The 18,481-nt window shown below is 37.8% G+C and overlaps 1 protein-coding gene across 1 annotated transcript in view; it reads left to right on the top strand.

Moving 5' to 3' along the window:
- The window catches only part of CFAP47 (cilia and flagella associated protein 47), a 258,137-nt gene that overhangs the window by 44,601 nt on the left and 195,055 nt on the right, over positions 1-18,481 (top strand). The window contains exons 27-33 of the mRNA XM_079305151.1: positions 7,552-7,652; positions 9,723-9,845; positions 10,609-10,858; positions 11,625-11,831; positions 14,661-14,754; positions 15,278-15,418; positions 17,778-17,973. Of these exons, the coding sequence (XP_079161277.1) occupies positions 7,552-7,652; positions 9,723-9,845; positions 10,609-10,858; positions 11,625-11,831; positions 14,661-14,754; positions 15,278-15,418; positions 17,778-17,973 (1,112 nt within the window). The remainder of the gene's footprint in view (positions 1-7,551; positions 7,653-9,722; positions 9,846-10,608; positions 10,859-11,624; positions 11,832-14,660; positions 14,755-15,277; positions 15,419-17,777; positions 17,974-18,481) is intronic.

Here is an 18,481-nt window from a genome sequence, read left to right as displayed (position 1 = left end):
TTCTGGAATATTCTTATTAAAATAAGCAGGTCAAAATTTTCAGAGGTTGGAAAAATATTGTATTCTACAGCTCCTTAGAAAAAAAACCTTAACTTCTAAGCAAAAATAATTCAAAGCAGGAGTATTGAGGAGAAAAACACTCCATAGGGATTGACTGTGGCTGGATGTCAGACACCTACCAAAACCTCTCTGTCTCACTCCCCTCTGCAGCTGGAAAGGGGAGAGAAAATATAATGAGAGGTTTGTGAGTTAAGAATAGAAGAGAGATCCCTCACCAAATATCTTCATGGGCAGAACAGACTCAATCTAGAGATATTAATTAAATGTATTGCTAAAAAATTGAAGATAATGAGAACTAAAATAGAACAACACCTTCCCTTCACCCCTCCCTCCTTCCTAGCTCTACCTCTTCCCCAGCAGTGGAAGGAGACAAGGAATGGGGGCTGTGGTCATTTTATCACACGTTGTGTCTGCTTCTGCTCTGGAAGAGGAGTCCTTCCCCTGCTCCACCACGGGCTCCCTTCCATGGGAGACAGTTCCCCATGAACTACTGCAGTGTGAATCCATCCCATGGGCAACAGCCCCCCCAGACTGCTACAGTGTGGGTCTCTCTGCCATGGGGTGCATCCTTCAAGGACAGCCTGCTCCACCCTGGGTCCCCTCTGGGATCACAAGTCCTGCCAGGAAATCCTCAAGGGTGGGCTCCTCTCTCCACAGGGCTGCAGGTTCTAGCCAGGACCCTTCTCAGCACAGGCTCCCATGAGTTCAGAGCCTCCTCTCAGCATCCCCGAGATCCATTTTGGGTCTCCTCCTGGGGCTGCAGATGGATCTGTGCATCCCTGTGCACTGCAGGTTGATCTGTGCATCCCTGTGCCCTCCAGGGGCTGCAGGTGGATCTGTGCATCCCTGTGCCCTCTGTGCCCTGCAGGTGGATCTGTGCATCCCTGTGCACTGCAGGTGGATCTGTGCATCCCTGTGCCCTCCATGCCCTGCAGGTGGATCTGTGCATCCCTGTGCCCTCCATGCCCTGCAGGTGGATCTGTGCATCCCTGTGCCCCCTGTGCCCTGCAGGTGGATCTGTGCATCCCTGTGCCCTCCATGCCCTGCAGGTGGATCTGTGCATCCCTGTGCCCCCTGTGCCCTGCAGGTTGATCTGTGCATCCCTGTGCCCTCCAGGGGCTGCAGGTGGATCTGTGCATCCCTGTGCCCTCTGTGCCCTGCAGGTGGATCTGTGCATCCCTGTGCACTGCAGGTGGATCTGTGCATCCCTGTGCCCTCCATGCCCTGCAGGTGGATCTGTGCATCCCTGTGCCCTCCATGCCCTGCAGGTGGATCTGTGCATCCCTGTGCCCCCTGTGCCCTGCAGGTGGATCTGTGCATCCCTGTGCCCTCCATGCCCTGCAGGTGGATCTGTGCATCCCTGTGCCCCCTGTGCCCTGCAGGTTGATCTGTGCATCCCTGTGCCCTCCAGGGGCTGCAGGTGGATCTGTGCATCCCTGTGCCCTCTGTGCCCTGCAGGTGGATCTGTGCATCCCTGTGCCCTCCATGTCCTGCAGGTGGATCTGTGCATCCCTGTGCCCTCTGTGCCCTGCAGGTGGATCTGTGCATCCCTGTGCCCTCTGTGCCCTGCAGGTGGATCTGTGCATCCCTGTGCCCTCTGTGCCCTGCAGGTGGATCTCTCCATCCCTGTGCCCTCCATGGGCTGCAGGGGCACAGCTGCCTCACCATGGCCTGCACCAAGGGCTGCAGAGGAATCTCAGCTCTGGTGCCTGGACCATCTCCTGTTCCTCCTTCTCTGCTGACCTTGGTGTCTGCAGAGCTGCTCCTCTCACTTATTCTCACTCTCCTCTTTTCTGGCTGCAACTACATCTGTGCCATGACTTTTTAAAAATTCTTAAGTATATTATCACAGAGCTTTTGCCACCATTTCTAATCAGGCCAACCTTGGTCAGTGGCACATCTGCCTTGGGGCTGGCTGGCATTGGCTCTGATGGAGGTGGAGGAAGCTTCTAGTAGCTTCTCAAAGCTATGCCTGTAGTTCCCTCACTACCAAAACCTGTCTGTACACACCCAATGCACTTAAGCTCTGTGGTATTTTTGCTTTTCTAAATTCAGGTCTAAAATGTCATTAGGATTGATTCACATTGGCCATGCTTAGTTCTAAGTAATAATGACTTTTTTTCTTTAAAGCAGAGTGTATGCTGGCTAGAGAATGGATAATGCTGGACTTGGCTGCTTTACAGAAAACATTTGAAAGACCACAGACAATCATGTTTTATAATAAAACAATATTAAATGTAACTGCAAAAGAAAATTGAAGAGATATATGATCGTCATTTATTCAATAATTTACTATGTGCACAGATTCCACTAAATGGAACATACGAAAGTGCATTAATGTTCTTTTAATGACTGTTTAAATGAGTATTTGCAGTTAATTTCTAATATTACTTTAAGTCTTTATGGTTTCTTTTTGTTGCTTTGACTCCAGAGAAGAAATTACTCTTCCTTACACAGGACTGATAGGAACTCAGAAGTAAAAGTTAGCATAAAATTTAGACTATCTTGAGCAAGTATTTAATAAATGGGAGAAATATTTAGCTATGAGACATATTGTGCAAAAACATCCACTCTAATTCTGAAAATAAGTAGTAAACAAACGATCAAAGAAAATGGTGTTCTGGGCAGCAAAATATACTAAAATCCCCCCATGTAGTGTAGATGAGTTGGTGTCATTGCACATTGATAACACAAGTGTACTGAGGTCTTTTCCTTCCATCTTCTGCAGTTTTCTCTTCTCTCTCCCACTGGGAAGCTATGGAAACTCAGGAAATTTCTGAAATTATTCCCAGTATTCATGGTTGAAACTTCAGGAAGAGAGAATGTCAGGGAATTTATCCTCTAATAAAAATATGATAGAACTGAGACTAACCCAGTTATGGATTGGTTCCAGTTGTTTTGATAGTCCATCAGATCTCAGTGTCTCACAGGGGAAAACGTTCCCTTTGCTCGTGGGAGACGTGCCCAAACCATCCAGCTCTTTAATAGGCACTGCTGGCAAATGTCAAATCCATGTATTCTGCTGGCATGCCTGGGAGAGCAGGAGCTGTCAATTTCTTTCAATATCATTCACATTACATGAGAAAGCAGGGAGCTAGGAAACATTGGAGTTCTTGATATTTTCATGCTGCTTTGCAGAATTCATCTGGCCTAAGAATATGTTGGCATTTTACCTCAGATGGTTGGGAGTGCTTTTGAAAACAAAGATGGTCCAAACCCATTAATCACTCTGTTCTTTTCTGTGCTTGTGGCTTTCTGCCATTGTGATGGTCCCTGACAGCTGAAGCATTTATTATCCAGGAATTAGGAGCTGACATCACTGCTGCTACTAGAAAAAAAATGTGGATGCTTTCCCAGCTATAAGTCTTGCATATAGTGTGAAATTATGTGTCAGACACTATTCATTGTTGTATTATGCTGGTTGCTGGGGAAGCCTGAGCTCCTGCTACAAAGGATGAAAACCCTTCAGGGCTGGGGAACTGCTTATTTGTGAATAGTAATGGCAGAGGTGGCATGGGTCATCTTTTCCTCTTTCTTCCAGTTCCATCATCTCTGGATCTGTTCTAGGATTTCTGAGGGGAGGGAGGAGGGCAGATCTTTATCAATGTTCGCATTACAACTTCCCTGCATCTAATTAAAGATCTATAAAATGCCACATTCTTGGGTAAAGTTTTATTTGGTCAGTAATCAATTCTGCAAACAATTTGTTTTGTTTCCTGAACTAGGAGTGTGAGATTCTCTTGAATATTTTTTTTTAGTTTACACAAATGAATTGCGACAGGAATTTGTCAGTTAGATGCTAATGGATTTGGATTTTTCTCATTAGAAATTCAGTGATACTCTGCATCTCTTAATGAATGCTATTGAAGAAGGGTTATTTAACTATGTCTACATGTCTAGAACATTTGGGTTACACTGATATGAAACAAATCACTTGTTTGTAATTAGGATGCACCTGAAATTCCATAGAACAGATTAAAATGGATAAATATATTTTAATTTGGGTTCTTTTTTCTTTCTACAAACATGAAAACAAATAAATTATTGAAAAAAAAAACCCCCAGAGTTACTTTAAGAGAAATGGAAGAACTTCTTATATAAACTTTGTTTTAGGGTGTTGAATGGTATTTTTTTGTCATCACAGTTGGAGGTTTACTTCTAGAGATCAAATGTTGGTAAACACAATATATTTAATAGCCATTCTCCTGTTCTGTGTTCTTTGGAAATAGGCATTAGGGAATAAACATTGGAGTAGCAGTGGCAATGATGGTTCATGCAGATAACAGATTTTTACTTGCTTTAGTAAGCATTACAAAACCAAATACACTGAATAATTTAACGTATTTAGTGACTTCACATTTCCTAGCAATACAGACTTTTCTATTATTTAATTAAACTCTACTGAAAATACAAATAAATATGTTGTACAAGACTTCTAGTTTTGTAACATCATTTCATTAATGATGATGCAAGTAAAGGTCAGTGGTACAAGATGCTTTTACACGTGCAGAATGCACAAGTCTTTGTTATCTCTATTCTGTATTTGTATGTTAGTGTGCATGCTTTTCTGTCTGGTGCCCTCTGGCTCAGTTCCTCAAAGGCATAGGGTAAATACTAAGCTCCTAGCACCTTTGCTTTTCTGCCATGTGTCCTTGTGAATAGAGGCATTATTTAAATCTCAGATGAAATATTTAGGTACAAACTCATTCTTGAATTTTATGTCAAAGAGGACTTCTGGGAAAGTGCTGTAATAAAGTACTTACTGATGATAAGCAGACAGGTGGCCCATAAGTGAGTTGATGTTTATTATCATAGAATGCCTGAGGTTGGAAAGTCCTTGAGAGATCATCTCATCCCCTCTTCAAAGGATCAACTCTATCACCCAGTTGATTTTTTTTTAGTATTTTCAAGGATGAGACTCCATAATGTTTTCTGGACAGACTTTTCCAGTATTTAGCCATTCTCATGGTTTTGGTTTTGGTTAGCTTTTTTCTCTTATGATATGACAGAATTTCCTATATTTCAATGTATACTCTCTGCATTTTATGGTCTCACTGAGCATCACTGAGAAGAATCTCCTTCTTCCTTATTCCCTCCCATCAGATATTTGTGCATGTAGACAAGATCTCCCTGAGCCTTCTTTTCTCACAGCTGAACTCTCACACCTCTGTGTCTCCCCATTCAGCAGCTTCTTCAGTCCCTTCTACATCCTTCAGTCCTGGCCTCCATCATCTCGTGCTCACTGCACGAGTCATGGAAGTTAAATCCTTATGATCAATCTCAGCTGCAGAATCAGTTGTTGGCTTGCAGGATCCATCCCCTCCTCCTCAATTGTTCATTGTGTTTGATGTTGACTGGGTGCATTCATGTCTCTTGCTGTGTTACCACACCTGCCAAGGAGGCACATCCATGGAACAGGGAGGAGCTTCACTTGGGTTAGCACCACGAGCTCTGAGGGATTTATTTGTACACAGATGTTCTGGTTTGGGACTGTTCTTTATGCAGTTACTTCCTTTGCTCTGGGTAGTTTCACTCATGGAATTTGTGTAAGTGGTTCAGATGTACTGCAGTTGCTCTCAAGCACATTTTATTTTTCGTGTCACATTACCGGGCACATCAGAGCAGGAGAATTTCCCCGAATCCCAAACTGGCATTTAGGATGGATCTGGCGGAGGTGCTCACCTCAGACTGAGAAATCAAGAAGTTGGCTGATAATACAGGCAGCTGAGTTACTTTCATGTAACTGGTGAGCTGTCTTTCCTTAACCTCTGTACAGGTTTCTTCCCCTCCTGCTCCTCACTCAGTTGTCTGAAGTTCACCTGTGTGCCTGCAGAGTACTGACACTTGTCATTTATCACAGTAAAGTCATGAGCTGGAAGTTTCAAACCTTTCTGTGTTGTAGTTATTGACCCTGTGTGTCTTTAAATGCCTTGGTACAGGTGGAACAGGCAAGCCCTGACACTCATTTTGAGCATGAACAAATGTACACTTTGTGCACAGAGATAGGGGATGTACCTCTCACAGCCATCTGTCCTGATGATGCCCTGCTGCTCAGATTTTTTTGCTGAATAAAAGCAGAAAAAATGATGTTTGCTACAAAGAAATATTATCCTGCACAATGCAAGTGGCCAGAACCCTTCCCTTGCCCCCAGCTAAGTTCCAGCAGGATTAATGTTTCCTAAGACCAAACCAAAGCATTGCAGTGCTGGATTATTTACTTAAATGACTTAGCTGTCAAATTGGAATCCCAATGGGAATATTTACCTGTAAGAAAGTTGGCTATGGATTTTGTTGGAACCTTTCTCTATTTATTGAAGTTGTCTTGAAAGTGATATCCAAGAATGTTTTGTTTGGAGAGTGAAGTATGAACAAGGAAGCAAAACAAATTTCTGGTACTTTAAAAACATTTCTGTTCTCCTTGATTATGTTATTCCACAAAAATTATGTCATATTATAAATAAATTAATCTGAGAGATCTTGTGATATCTTTTAATATTAATCTAAATTTGCAATAAATAGAAATTTCTCTCACATTGTTTCAAGGAAACAGAAAATATACTCATTTATTCTGGTATATTTTTAAAATGCACAATTCTTAATATATTACAGCAATATGGATATTAGCATGATCTTTGAATTATTAAAATACATTTTTCTTTTTATTTTTGACAGTTTAGTCAAAACAATTAATTTAAATTAATGTTACTTAATAAGTAAGTGAGGAATACAAACCCAGCTTTTAATAACATAGCACTAAGCTCAGTTAAATTACCTGTCAGTTGAAACGAGCTAAGAACATAAATACAGATGGGGTCCAGGGTTGCATTGATAGTCCTAATTTGCTTGTTGACTACACTCTGAGAGACTGAGGTGAAGTACAAAAAGAGGGTTAAAAGGAGGATTGCTGCACATCAATAAAGTTGCTGCAGGCAGAACAGACGCTAGTGAACATGAGAGCATGGACATCAATTTGTTATATTCCAACAACAGTAGCCAATACCTTATTGTTTTTAAATTGAATCTATTTATTTTAAAATATTTATTTTGACATTTCTGTAAAGTCTTATAGAATACATGCTACATCAAAATAGAAGTTGCTTTTCAAGAAAATTTCCCTTTTCAAAAGTTATAGGATATATTATTTAGCAAGTTAGCAGGCATCTTTAGGAGACTTATTATTGTCACTTGTAATTTTAGTAGTTTTTATTTTTCTTTTTAAAAATATGGAGTTAATTTATTTCATTAAATATCTGCTGATTCTTTCAGACTAATGGTACACCCATGCTCATAGTAAAATTAAGAAATGGAAACACTGTACTAAACTTCAGCATTTTGAAAGGTGCAGTCCTACCTGTGTAATCTGTTCAACCATTAGAGAAGAATGAAGGAGTTCTGATGCCTGTGCTCTGTTTTTTGTTCTTGTACTGAAAAAATATTTTTATTACCATTGGAAAATAGAAAATAGTAAATTCTGTATTTTGTTTTCCACAGGTTCTCATTTCTGGTTGCTGGAACAACAGACAATTGTCTTCTTACGTTATACCCATACTTGGCATTGCACTGCTCTGATCAAAAAATTGTCTGGAGAAGCAGTAAGCAGTCAACACTCTGCCTCTGAGATTATATTATGTCTATTAGTATTAGCAGTGTTTTCAGAGTGATAACAGTGGTGTGATCCTCAAGATTGCATTTTCCCTCATTTATTGAAGGAGTGTTCTGCAATTAAACTCTTAAAATCATTTATTGGTTCAGTTTTCATGTTGAAAATAAGGACAAGTTATATATAGGATTAGTTAATATTTATTGAAAAATATTGAAAAAACTGAAATCCTACAGAATATTTCGTGAAGTGTTTTAATTATGAATAGGGAAAACAGACAAAACATTAGAGAATAAGTTAATTTGAATTTTAATGATAGTATTCATCTGTTTTGAAGAAAGCAAAAGAAAAATCACATTATGTTATTTTAAAATATGATCATTATTTGCCTGTTGGGAGTAGTTTTCAGGGTTTTTTAACTCCTGTCCTTGAAGGTAGAAGGGCACAGCTATTTTTTAAGGCCTAATAAAAACCTGTAGTCAGAGAGCAGAAATATTTTTATCTGCTTTATGTCTCCCTGCTTGCCTCCCTCTGCCTGCCTCTGTCTCAATCTCTGCTGTGTCTCCTCTCCTGAACCCATCTCTGCTGCTTCAGTGATCTGTAATCTGTGTGTGTGGCTGTGTTTATGGGAGGAGATTGGGATCATGGTATAATTCAGGTTGGAAGGGATCCATGGGGGGCATCTAGTCCAACCTGCTTAAAACAGGTTCAGTTTGGGGTAAGCAGTTGTTTTTTTATAGCTGTATATGTGATCTGATGTATTTTGATGAAATAGAGAAATTTTTCAGGTAAGGAAGTAAGTCCTTAGATCCGAGACAGATTTAGCATCAAAGACTGAATTCTAAGACTGCATTAACTTAAAGTAAATGTGTCACTTAGAGTATTTAAAAGAAAAGAGAATTGGTACTTGGGAAATTGAGAAGGAGATTAGCAAGAAGACAGGTAATGTTTTAGTTTTTTTCACCCAAATGGAAGAAGATAGACATAGGTACCACATCATTCAGGGATCGTAGCATAATTAAATGAAGATAGGAAGGGGAAAAAAGTATTATCTCTTATTGATGTGTAATTTTTTGTTTATTTTCTTTATTTTTGGTAATCAATTGACCATTTTGCAAGCTTATGTTTTAAAGATGATTTGTAGATTTGCATTGAGGATTAAGCCAAAAATGGAGTGATGGTTTTATAATAAATTATCTCCCATTAATAATGGGATATTTCTCTCCTGCACTGATTACTTATTGGTTTTTTCTCACATCAGTTTGTGTCTGTTTTGAAGCAAGTCATTACTGCTAAATTCTTTGAGTCTTTCTTATGTGATTTTGTATACTCTGTGCTGGTGTGGAATGCTGTTGAATGTGACCAAACCATATCTATAGAACACAGTGTCTTTGAAAGATATCCTGGAAGGCTTTGCCTCCACTCTGGCAACATGCTCTTGTTTTACTTTCTTCCTTTTACCTTCCTGGTAAAAATAACAGTACCAGCAATGAAAAGTTAAAAGATAATCCTAGAGAGTTCTTCCTTCTTTTAGTGGTGTGTTTACTTCTCTGGAAACTACATTTGGTGCCTCTTTTCTTTTGGACTAACAACAGAGGGTACCCTAATCCTATTGTAGGCCAACATGAGAATGTCAGAATATCTGTTATTTCAGAACTCATGGATTGATAAAGTTTACTTGTGAGTTTGGTTTGTAAAATATGTATTGTTGTGTCTGAAAGAGCTTGGTAATGATGTACTGAGACTCATTACACATCTGTGAACAAGAAGTCCCTAAGAATATTTTGTTCATGACATAGAATTATTGAACTGGCATTGTTCTGATAGATGCTTCTCTCTAGGAAGATGCACCCTATAAAATATACAGTTAATGGGGGAAAAAAAATGGCATGAAATTTTTTCTAGACCCCAGTCTAATGACCAAAATGAGATTTTTAGGAGAACTGAAATAAGAATTGTTACTTGATTAATTGAAGCATGAAGTACATGTTAATTTATAATTTTTTAGAGCACAGACAGTAAAATATGTTTTCTCATCTGCAACTTGAATCTTTTTTTACAGACAATAATGACTTGAGCACTGGAGAAGTTGTTCTACAGCCATGTTTTACACCACAATCATCTTCACGTTCCACAAGTTCTTTAGGTGCAAGTAGTGGCTCAACCTATGAAGATTCTCTATCAGGTATAGTACAACTCATAAAATCAGTGATTTTATAAATAATGAGTCTCTTTTCTCCCCATTGCATTTTTTGTCTTCTTAAATACCAGTAAGATTTTTTTTTTTTTCAAGAATATATCAATTAATTATTTTTTTGCATCATCTAATGAAACTGCAGCAGTGGTATTAAAATGAACATCAAGGGGTATTTAGATGACTTCAAAAGTCACCTAAGTTATTTGTGCTATAAGGAAAATTATTGTTTGTTACCTTAGTTACCTTTTTGTGCAATGATATTGTTGTTGATGTTAACAACTAATAATTGTTAAGGTATATAAGTTATGAACAGATTAGAATTTAGGATTTTCTCCCCTGATAGAGGGAAGGAAAGGCTTCTAGAGGTAGTGGGAGTTGTACCTGTATAATAACTGTTAAAGTGAACTTGCAGTGACGGACAGGCAAAGCTGTGTCTGTTGGAACTGTTTGTGAGACTGATCCTTTGAAGATTCTGGCTGCAATTTTGTAAGCCATGCCTGAATTTATTTTTTGCTGGTTGGGTAATGCTTTTTTCTGAAAGCGAAATTAGATATCAATGTATCATTTGTTCTATTCCTAAGACATGTATATGTAATTTAATTTTTTTTTCCTAAAATAAGTTGATAATCTTTTGTCTGGCAGTTTTTTGTTCTTTGAAAGCAATTGTGTGTTAAATATTTTTGTACTAGAAAAAAATGGGGAAATAAAAAAGCTTTCTGAGTGGTTTCTTTTTTTTGTGTGTATCATTCAGAGAGTACCACTGATGAAAGTGACTGTGATGAATATGAAAGTGAAGAGAGTGAAGAAACAAGTGAAGAGAGTGAAACTGACAGTGAAAGTGATGGGAATGGAAATAAATGGGAACTATCATTTTTTCCTGATGAGGATAAGGAGGAGTACACCTTCTTTCAAAAGACCCTAGCTGCTGTGAAGAGCTGGTTCACACTCTTTGGCTGGCCTAAGGGGCAAAATCCCATTTCAATTCCTCATTCTCTGAGACGGTAATTCATGCCTGCTTAGAGCTTACTCCAGTCTGTCTCATGACAGGCTAACAGATCTACTCAGGTGGTTTGGATATGATGTAAGGAATATAAACACACTCTAATGGACAATTTTCTATCAAAATTGTAACTTCTGTATGGTGCTTATATGAAAATGTTGTCCAGGTGTTAGCTTTAGCTTTCTCAAATATATTTTCAACTATTATACTGCCTATCATAATGTTGTGTAAGTTAAGCATGCAGTTCAAATTATATGTCACCTACTTAACTGAAATAACTCTCCTCTGAGAGTGAAAACACTTCTAGCCTTTGTCCCTTCTTTGGTGGCATAAGTATGTTCTTTAACAATATGTCTTTTCCCCCCACATAATCTAATGATCAAGAAACAGATGAGAAATAATATTTTATAATCAAGAATCTTGCAAGCACCTTGGGATTATATCGGTTGTGGTGGCCTCACTTGATCTCATCTAACTTGGCACTAAATAGTGAGGAAGCCACTCTCCTGGGAAACAATCACATTTATAAACATGACAAAAATCCAAGTTATGCTTGTCAGAAAGCTTTTATTTATGAAGGAATAAATATTCCATGCAGTTCAAAGTTCTTACTTTATTCTGAACATTCTGTAAAGATGAAAGAGCACTTTACTTTTTAACCTTCCTTGCTGCTGTTTTTAATTCATGGTTTGTTCAATTAGCCTTGTGGTACATGTAATTGTAGCTCATTTAGAAGAATAATATCAAAGGCTTTTTCTCTCTCCCAGCGATACATGTATAGTCCAGCAAACTGTTGCACAAGAGAAGAATTTTAAACGGAAGGTTGACAAAGATAAGGGTTTCTATGAGATGTTTCGCCATCTGAATGGGCAGCCAATACCAGGCATTTCAGCGTGCCAGTCACTGTCCCCTCATCCAGTAGAAAGAATGTTCCAACTCTACTGGCAGCATTCTGAGTTGCTGTCCTTCCTTAAGTGAGTACAAGTATGATGAGATATCCATGCATGCACCTTTTCTTTCCAATTTCTAAAATTAGGATAATTCAAGCCTAGTTGTAACTGGATGGAATACAGTGGGTTTAGGGTTTCTTTTATACTTTTTGTGAGATAAGATGTATATATTATAACCTTTAATTTGTTTTTACCAAGGTTATTTGGAGTTTACACTAATCAAAGTGTCCTTTGTTAGGGTTATATCTAACACAGGAATTCCACAGGAACTCAGCTTCCTTAATTGCAAAAGATAACTCATAACCTTTCCTCTTAGACAGACCTAGTAGACAGTCAGATGAAGTTTTTTATTCATCATCTCACCATTCTACTGATGCTCTTGGTGGAACCTGATGACTCTTATGTGCAGTCTTCCCACTGAGATTTTCCAGGAATCTAAGAATCTTGAAACTAGCATAAATTATGTTTGTTGAATACTTTAAAATGAGGAGTTTTGGGGTAAGTGGATCCCAACCCTTTTTTTCTAAAAATAACAGCAATTGGAAAGAACTACTTCAGTGTTTCGAATGTGTTTCTTGGGAATTTTTTTCAATCTCTTTAACAGCTAAATTTTAATAAAAATCATCAGTTTTACTAAACTTTGGCTGTCAAATCATGGATGTATTCAGAACAGAAATGAGGCAGCAGCCAGTTGGTCAAGGCTAAGCCCAGTGTTTCTGTACACAAATGCATTGATGACTGATGGTTGCTCAGGCCAAATGATCAGACATGAAATAGTAAACCATACCAATCCTAGAAAAACACCACAGGGTTTCATAGAAAAGCATTTTGAGCTGGGCTAGCTAGCTGCTTATATGTATTTTGATGGTGTTAGAAGTCTTTTCCAACCTGAACTCTTCTACAGTTAATTTGGTGCTCATTTTGTGCTTCATGTTATTACCACATCCTGTTAGTTTTCTACCTCTCCTAGTTTGTGTGAATTCTGTAAGATTTCTTTGTGGCTCCTCATTTATGGATCTACTTTTCCTACTTGAGCATTTGACGATCATCTAGAATATTTACATTTCCTCCCAGATGTTTATAGATCATAGTACAAAAGTCTCTGATTATCTGCTGGCATGGCTGTGTGTAATGATGGGCAGATATCTAAACTCAGCTGAGATACAAGTAATTTATCTGTGAACTGCTGCCCCTGCACATTCACTGTGATTTGTGGAAAATCAGCAGATAGTTCTTGGCTTTCTTATAGCAGCCACTACTTTCTGATCAGCATGGTTCAAATAAAGCATAATTTGTATCTCAGATTTTCCACTTGCCAAAGCAGGTGAATGGTGCTTAGTGTTTCAAGCTACATTCCAAGTATCAGTTTTATTGTACTCCAGTCAAAGGTTTCTTTGGTGCATTACACAGCAGTAAAGGAAAAACTTTAGCATTTTACAGTGCAACCAGGTTGTAGTAAGCCCCGTGTCTTAACTTGAATGAAGAGAAGTTTTTGTTATAAAGTGTTCCTCAAATACTTGAGTAGCAAAATACAGCCCAGTATGAGAACATTGTTATATAGAGCTTTGCTATGATGACATGTAACCTTGTTACCCGCTTTTCTTGGAATGAAAAATTGCAGATTGCACCTATTCCAGTGTATTTACTGAGTAAAAACATCAAAAGACAGATAAGATAATTGAAAATATTATTACTGTATGGCTTTCTTATTTTTTCATTTGGGATGAGCTGAAGTTTAAAAGGGATTTAATAGAACGCTGTTTATGGCAAAATGGAAAATGAGTTTTAGAGTCAGACTGCTAAATTGGTGCTATTTTTGTATTCCTGGTTAGAATACTTCTGTTTTAAAAAAAATACTAGATAATTGTATAGAACATGAAATTTCAATAATTTGGAAAGATAAAGAATAATTTTCTAAATAAAATATGGAAACTGAAATTGTAGTCTTACTAGAAAAATATAATTCTGTGAGAAGAGTAATAACTTGTTATGATCTTAATTGCAAACTGACTTTTAATGTAAAAATTAAATTTATTTTGAACTGTATGGTACTGAACAGTATGATAATTTCATTTGAATGAAAGACTGGTTATGTAAGAAGAAATACTAATTTAATTTGTATTCCCATTAACCATTTTAAAAACTCAGAGAACAATTTAAATCTAGATATGCTATGATAATCTTCCTGACCTGAAGGTCAGGAAGCTTTTCCCCTTTCCTGAGAAAAATAAGCTTGAAAATTCTACATTGTATTCCTTTCTTTCCAGCTTATTTGTTTAAACTGTGTTATTTGAGACAGTCCTCACTTGGAAATTAACTTTTTTGGTGTTCAGTTTAATGAAGTTGCCTTTTGTTACAGCAATTGCTTTTCTTGTTGCATTTCTAAGTAACTTGAGAAGAGATGGCAGGTCCATTGAGAGTTTTGAAATACCTTTGCTTACCCCCATTAGACTTCCAGTGTCATTTAGAAATATGAAACTGCAGGCAGATAAAAGCATCATCAAGTTTTAATTCTGCTGAAGTTATGCAACAGTGGTCACCTGGCTTTCACATGGAACTGGATATTATTTGTTTTGATGTTTTGTGTTGTAGTAAATCCTTGTTGGAGGAGCAATGCTCATAAAGAAGCCAATCTGTCTGGAGTTGTATGTACTTTTAATGTGTAGTTTAGCCATAGGAATTGAACATGAGTTCCTATCCATGAAACTCATCTAAGCAATTAATGGAGCTGGGTCACTAGTCCAGAGGCTACTGAGATAGAGGAGATTACAGAAAGGTTGAACAACTTGAAAAAAATGGATTTATCTTAAAAAATAATTATTTCTTTTAACTTTTCCTGCTTTGTGATTTCAGAAGCCAAGGAGCATGTCTTTCTCATGTTATGCCAGAATTTCTGCTTACACCTGAAGATTATGAGATATGGACTGAAGTGAATACTGGATTAAGGGTGGGTAGGTTTGGTGTTTTTTCTCCTTTTGATAAAGCCCACATGCTTAGTTTTAGTCCTTTGAATACTAGTGGACTATGAGTGTTCTTACTATGGTGACTGTTTTAGATTGCATAAATCTAAGCTTATGTGTGAGACTAAGTAGGAATTTAAGCTGACTGCAACATTTTCCTTGGTCTCTCTCTTTTTTTCCCAATTCCTTCTGATACTGATGATACCTGATATTAATGTCCAACAGATATGTTTTAAAGTAGAGATCAGATTATTATACAGATTTTACCATTTTTAAGAAAAATATTTTATTTGTTTCTCCTATTTCCTGATTGGTGCTGTCAATTCTTTATTATGGCTCTTATTCCTGAGATAGCAGAAAACAGCCAATGGTTTTAATGTCGGTCACTATTCCTCTACACTAGATGATACCACCCATTTATGCCATTGATTCATTATTGTCCTCTTGTGAATTTCCTATCCAAACTGATGAAATGAATATTGAAAAAAAAATTCTCATCCTTTTATGCAGGATTTCACACCTGAAGTGAGGAGAGGAAGCATGAGAAGCTCAGGCAAATTAAGTAGCAGGCCAATTTTTGTTCTGGAGAACAGCGCGTTTGAGACAATGAGCAAACGAGCTTGGACAGATGTGCTGCTGCAGATGTACAAGGTAAATTGAAGATATATTTGGTACCAGATTCTGAGGAACTGATGGCCAAAAATCTCTATTTTGAAAAAGATCTGTGGTGTATATAGGAGGTTTATTTTTTTCCAAACACATCTTTAAATATTTGTAAGTATTTATTTCTCTCTAACAGAGAAGGAAAAAGAGAGAGCGAGAATATTTTAAGTTTCATTAAAACTTTATGATTGTGTTAATATGTTCCAACTAGGAAATATTATATTTTAATAGTCTTCATTTTGTAGAATTAAATGTTATATAAATATTAGTGCAAGTAAAGAAAACTCTGTCATGTTTTTGTGTTACCCTGCTTAGAAGCCCTTCTCAGTGGACATAATTGCCTGGATGTATAACTATAGCATTTATTGCCTCACATTTGAATGGATTTTTTAAACAGCTAAGCATTTTTTAATAATACCTACTCCTTTTAAAATATGAACAACTTGGTCAGTATACATTTCTCAAATTTTGTTCAATTTTATTTTTACTAATGGTAGAAAAAAACTTGGATGTCATTTTTTCCAAAGTAAAATTTACCTGCTTATCAATGATCAGTAACATTTATGTGCAAAAAAGAAAAAATTATTTATTTCTATTCCAAGGGATGGAGAATAGATTAAAAATATAGCTAATGTTTGGGCTTCCCAGTACAAGTTGGACATGGATGTACTGGAGTGTGACTTCAATGAAGGACCCCACAGATAATTGAAGAGATTGAAACATCTGTCATTTAGGGAGGGACTGAAAGAGCTGAGACTGTTCAGCCAGAAGAGAAGGCTCAAGCAGGGGATGTGTTTCAGTACCCAAAGGGTACTGTGCCAGACTCCTCAGTAAAGGCTCATGACATGGTAAGAGGCACCAGGAACTGAGTTGCAGGAAATGCCTTTAAACTTAAGAAACCTTTTTTTCCTGTCAGAGTGGTCACACACTGGAATGGATACCCTGAGGGGCTTGTGGAATTACTGCCCTTGGAAATATCCAAACCCAGCAGAGTGCAGTGCTGGAAAAAACACTCTGTTCTTGAGCCAGGAGGTTTGGACCAGGCAATCTCCAGAGCCACCTTCCAACATCAACTATTCTCTGATTATATGATTATTGATTGGGAAAGCACAATAAAATATAGAGATGAAATACTATGTGTACATTGGCTGAGACAGATGACTTAAGAACACATGGGAATATGGATGTAGAAAAATGCAGTCATGGTTACCAGAAAGCAAGTCACTTTTTTATTCTTTCAATTTGCTGTAGTATTCATAGGTACATGACAGACTAGCACAGAGCAAAACCCCACCAAAATTAATAGTATGAGTGTATGTTTTGTTGTTTGGGTTCTGACTTTTTTTTCCTGATGAGATGAAACCCTAAAACAATAGGTAGTTTGAAATGCTTTGATTTAATCAGGTTTTATATCAGTCAGGGTTAGGAGACCTCCAGTATCAATACAGGCTGGGGGATGAACAGATCATGAGCAGCTCTGCTGAGGAGGGCTTGGAGGTGCTGGTGGATGAGAGGCTGGACATGAGCCACTCATGGGCACTTCCAGCCAGAAAACCATTTTTGCCCTGAATTTTGTTTTAGACTTTTAATGTGAATATTTTCAGGAGAAACAATCAATGTAATTTGGACCTAAATCATCGACTGGGTCATGAAAGATAGAATTTGAATGTTGTCTATAGATTTGCTCTGGTCATCACTGTAAATAGTTCAGCAATTAGTGCTTTGGATAGAATATGCACAGTAATTCTTGGAATAGAGATGACCTAGTGGTTTCACATGGTTCATCAAAACTTGGAGATAAGTTCAAAACAACAACAAAAAATATTTATCTGAGAGATTGAGATAGATAGAATATCTCAAGTTGGAAACCCATAAGGAGCATTGAGTCCAGCTCCCAGCTCCTCACAGGACTGCCCAAACTAAACCATAAGAGCATTCTCCAGATACTCCCTGAACTTGGACTGAGTTGGTGCCATGACCACGGTCCAGTGACCAACCACCCACTGAGTGCTGAACTTTTTCCTAAGATCCAAACTTGCCCTGTTGCAGCTTCATTCCATTTCCTTGTGTCCATATTGCTGATTATCAGAGAGAGGACATTGGCACCTCCCTCTCCTCTGCCCTCCTTGAGGAATTTGTAGACTGTGGTGAAGCTTTATCCAAACTGAACTGTGACTTCTCATTTGAGACCTTTCACCATCCTATGTAGTGGTTGTGTGGGTGCTAATGTGCAGTCTCCTAAACCTTTCCTAAATTAGAAGACCTTTTGAGTTTGTTTCTTTCTTTATCTTCAGCTCAAAATTATTTTTGCAGTTCATGCTTTAAAACTTTTTTTTCATAATTTCAGGTGTTTGTTCTTCCACGTGTTTCTTCCCATGCTTTTCCTGATCCACTGAGCTTGGAAAGCTTGCAGAACATGCCAGGAATAAAATCAGAACCTTTATGCAGTAATATATATTCTCGATATGAACGAGCCATCCTCATCTGGTTGAATAAAAATTTTGAGAAAAATCGACAAATTGTGTGGAAAGATAGTCAAAGAGGTGAGAGTATTCTTTCACTGTGTTGTTTCTTCTAATATTCCTTTTGTAGACTTTGCATTGTTACTCTTGGAGATATTGTGACAGCTTGCCACTGAAAGTATCTTTTTGTATAAGTTATTGTCTACCTCTATGTATTTCCTTTCCTTGTGTTTCTGTATTCCAAGATCAGCATCTCTTGGTTAGCACCGTTCATGAATTATCTTTTGAATTCTGTTTTTTCTTGTAATTTTTGACTAGGTGTAGAGGGTGATGTGAACCCTCTCACTTTCTTTTTTCCATTAATGTTGTCATGAAGTGCTAACAGTAATTACTTTATCTTAATTTTCCAGTTTATAGTCAGACACAGTTGTGCTTATATTGGTATGTTTGAGAGTTAGCTTTTCAGAATTTTTAGAATATTTTTGTATGTCCTTTTTTCCATGACGTTTGGGAAGGCAGTAGAGACCAAGGTTATAGATTACAAATCTTGTCCTGCTTGCAAGAGCAGGTTGACTCTCATAATTGCTTG

The sequence above is a fragment of the Erithacus rubecula genome, assembly GCF_903797595.1.
Source record: "Erithacus rubecula genome assembly, chromosome: 1".
NCBI classification, from domain to species: Eukaryota; Metazoa; Chordata; class Aves; order Passeriformes; family Muscicapidae; genus Erithacus; species Erithacus rubecula.
This window is presented reverse-complemented; position numbering and strand designations above follow the sequence as displayed.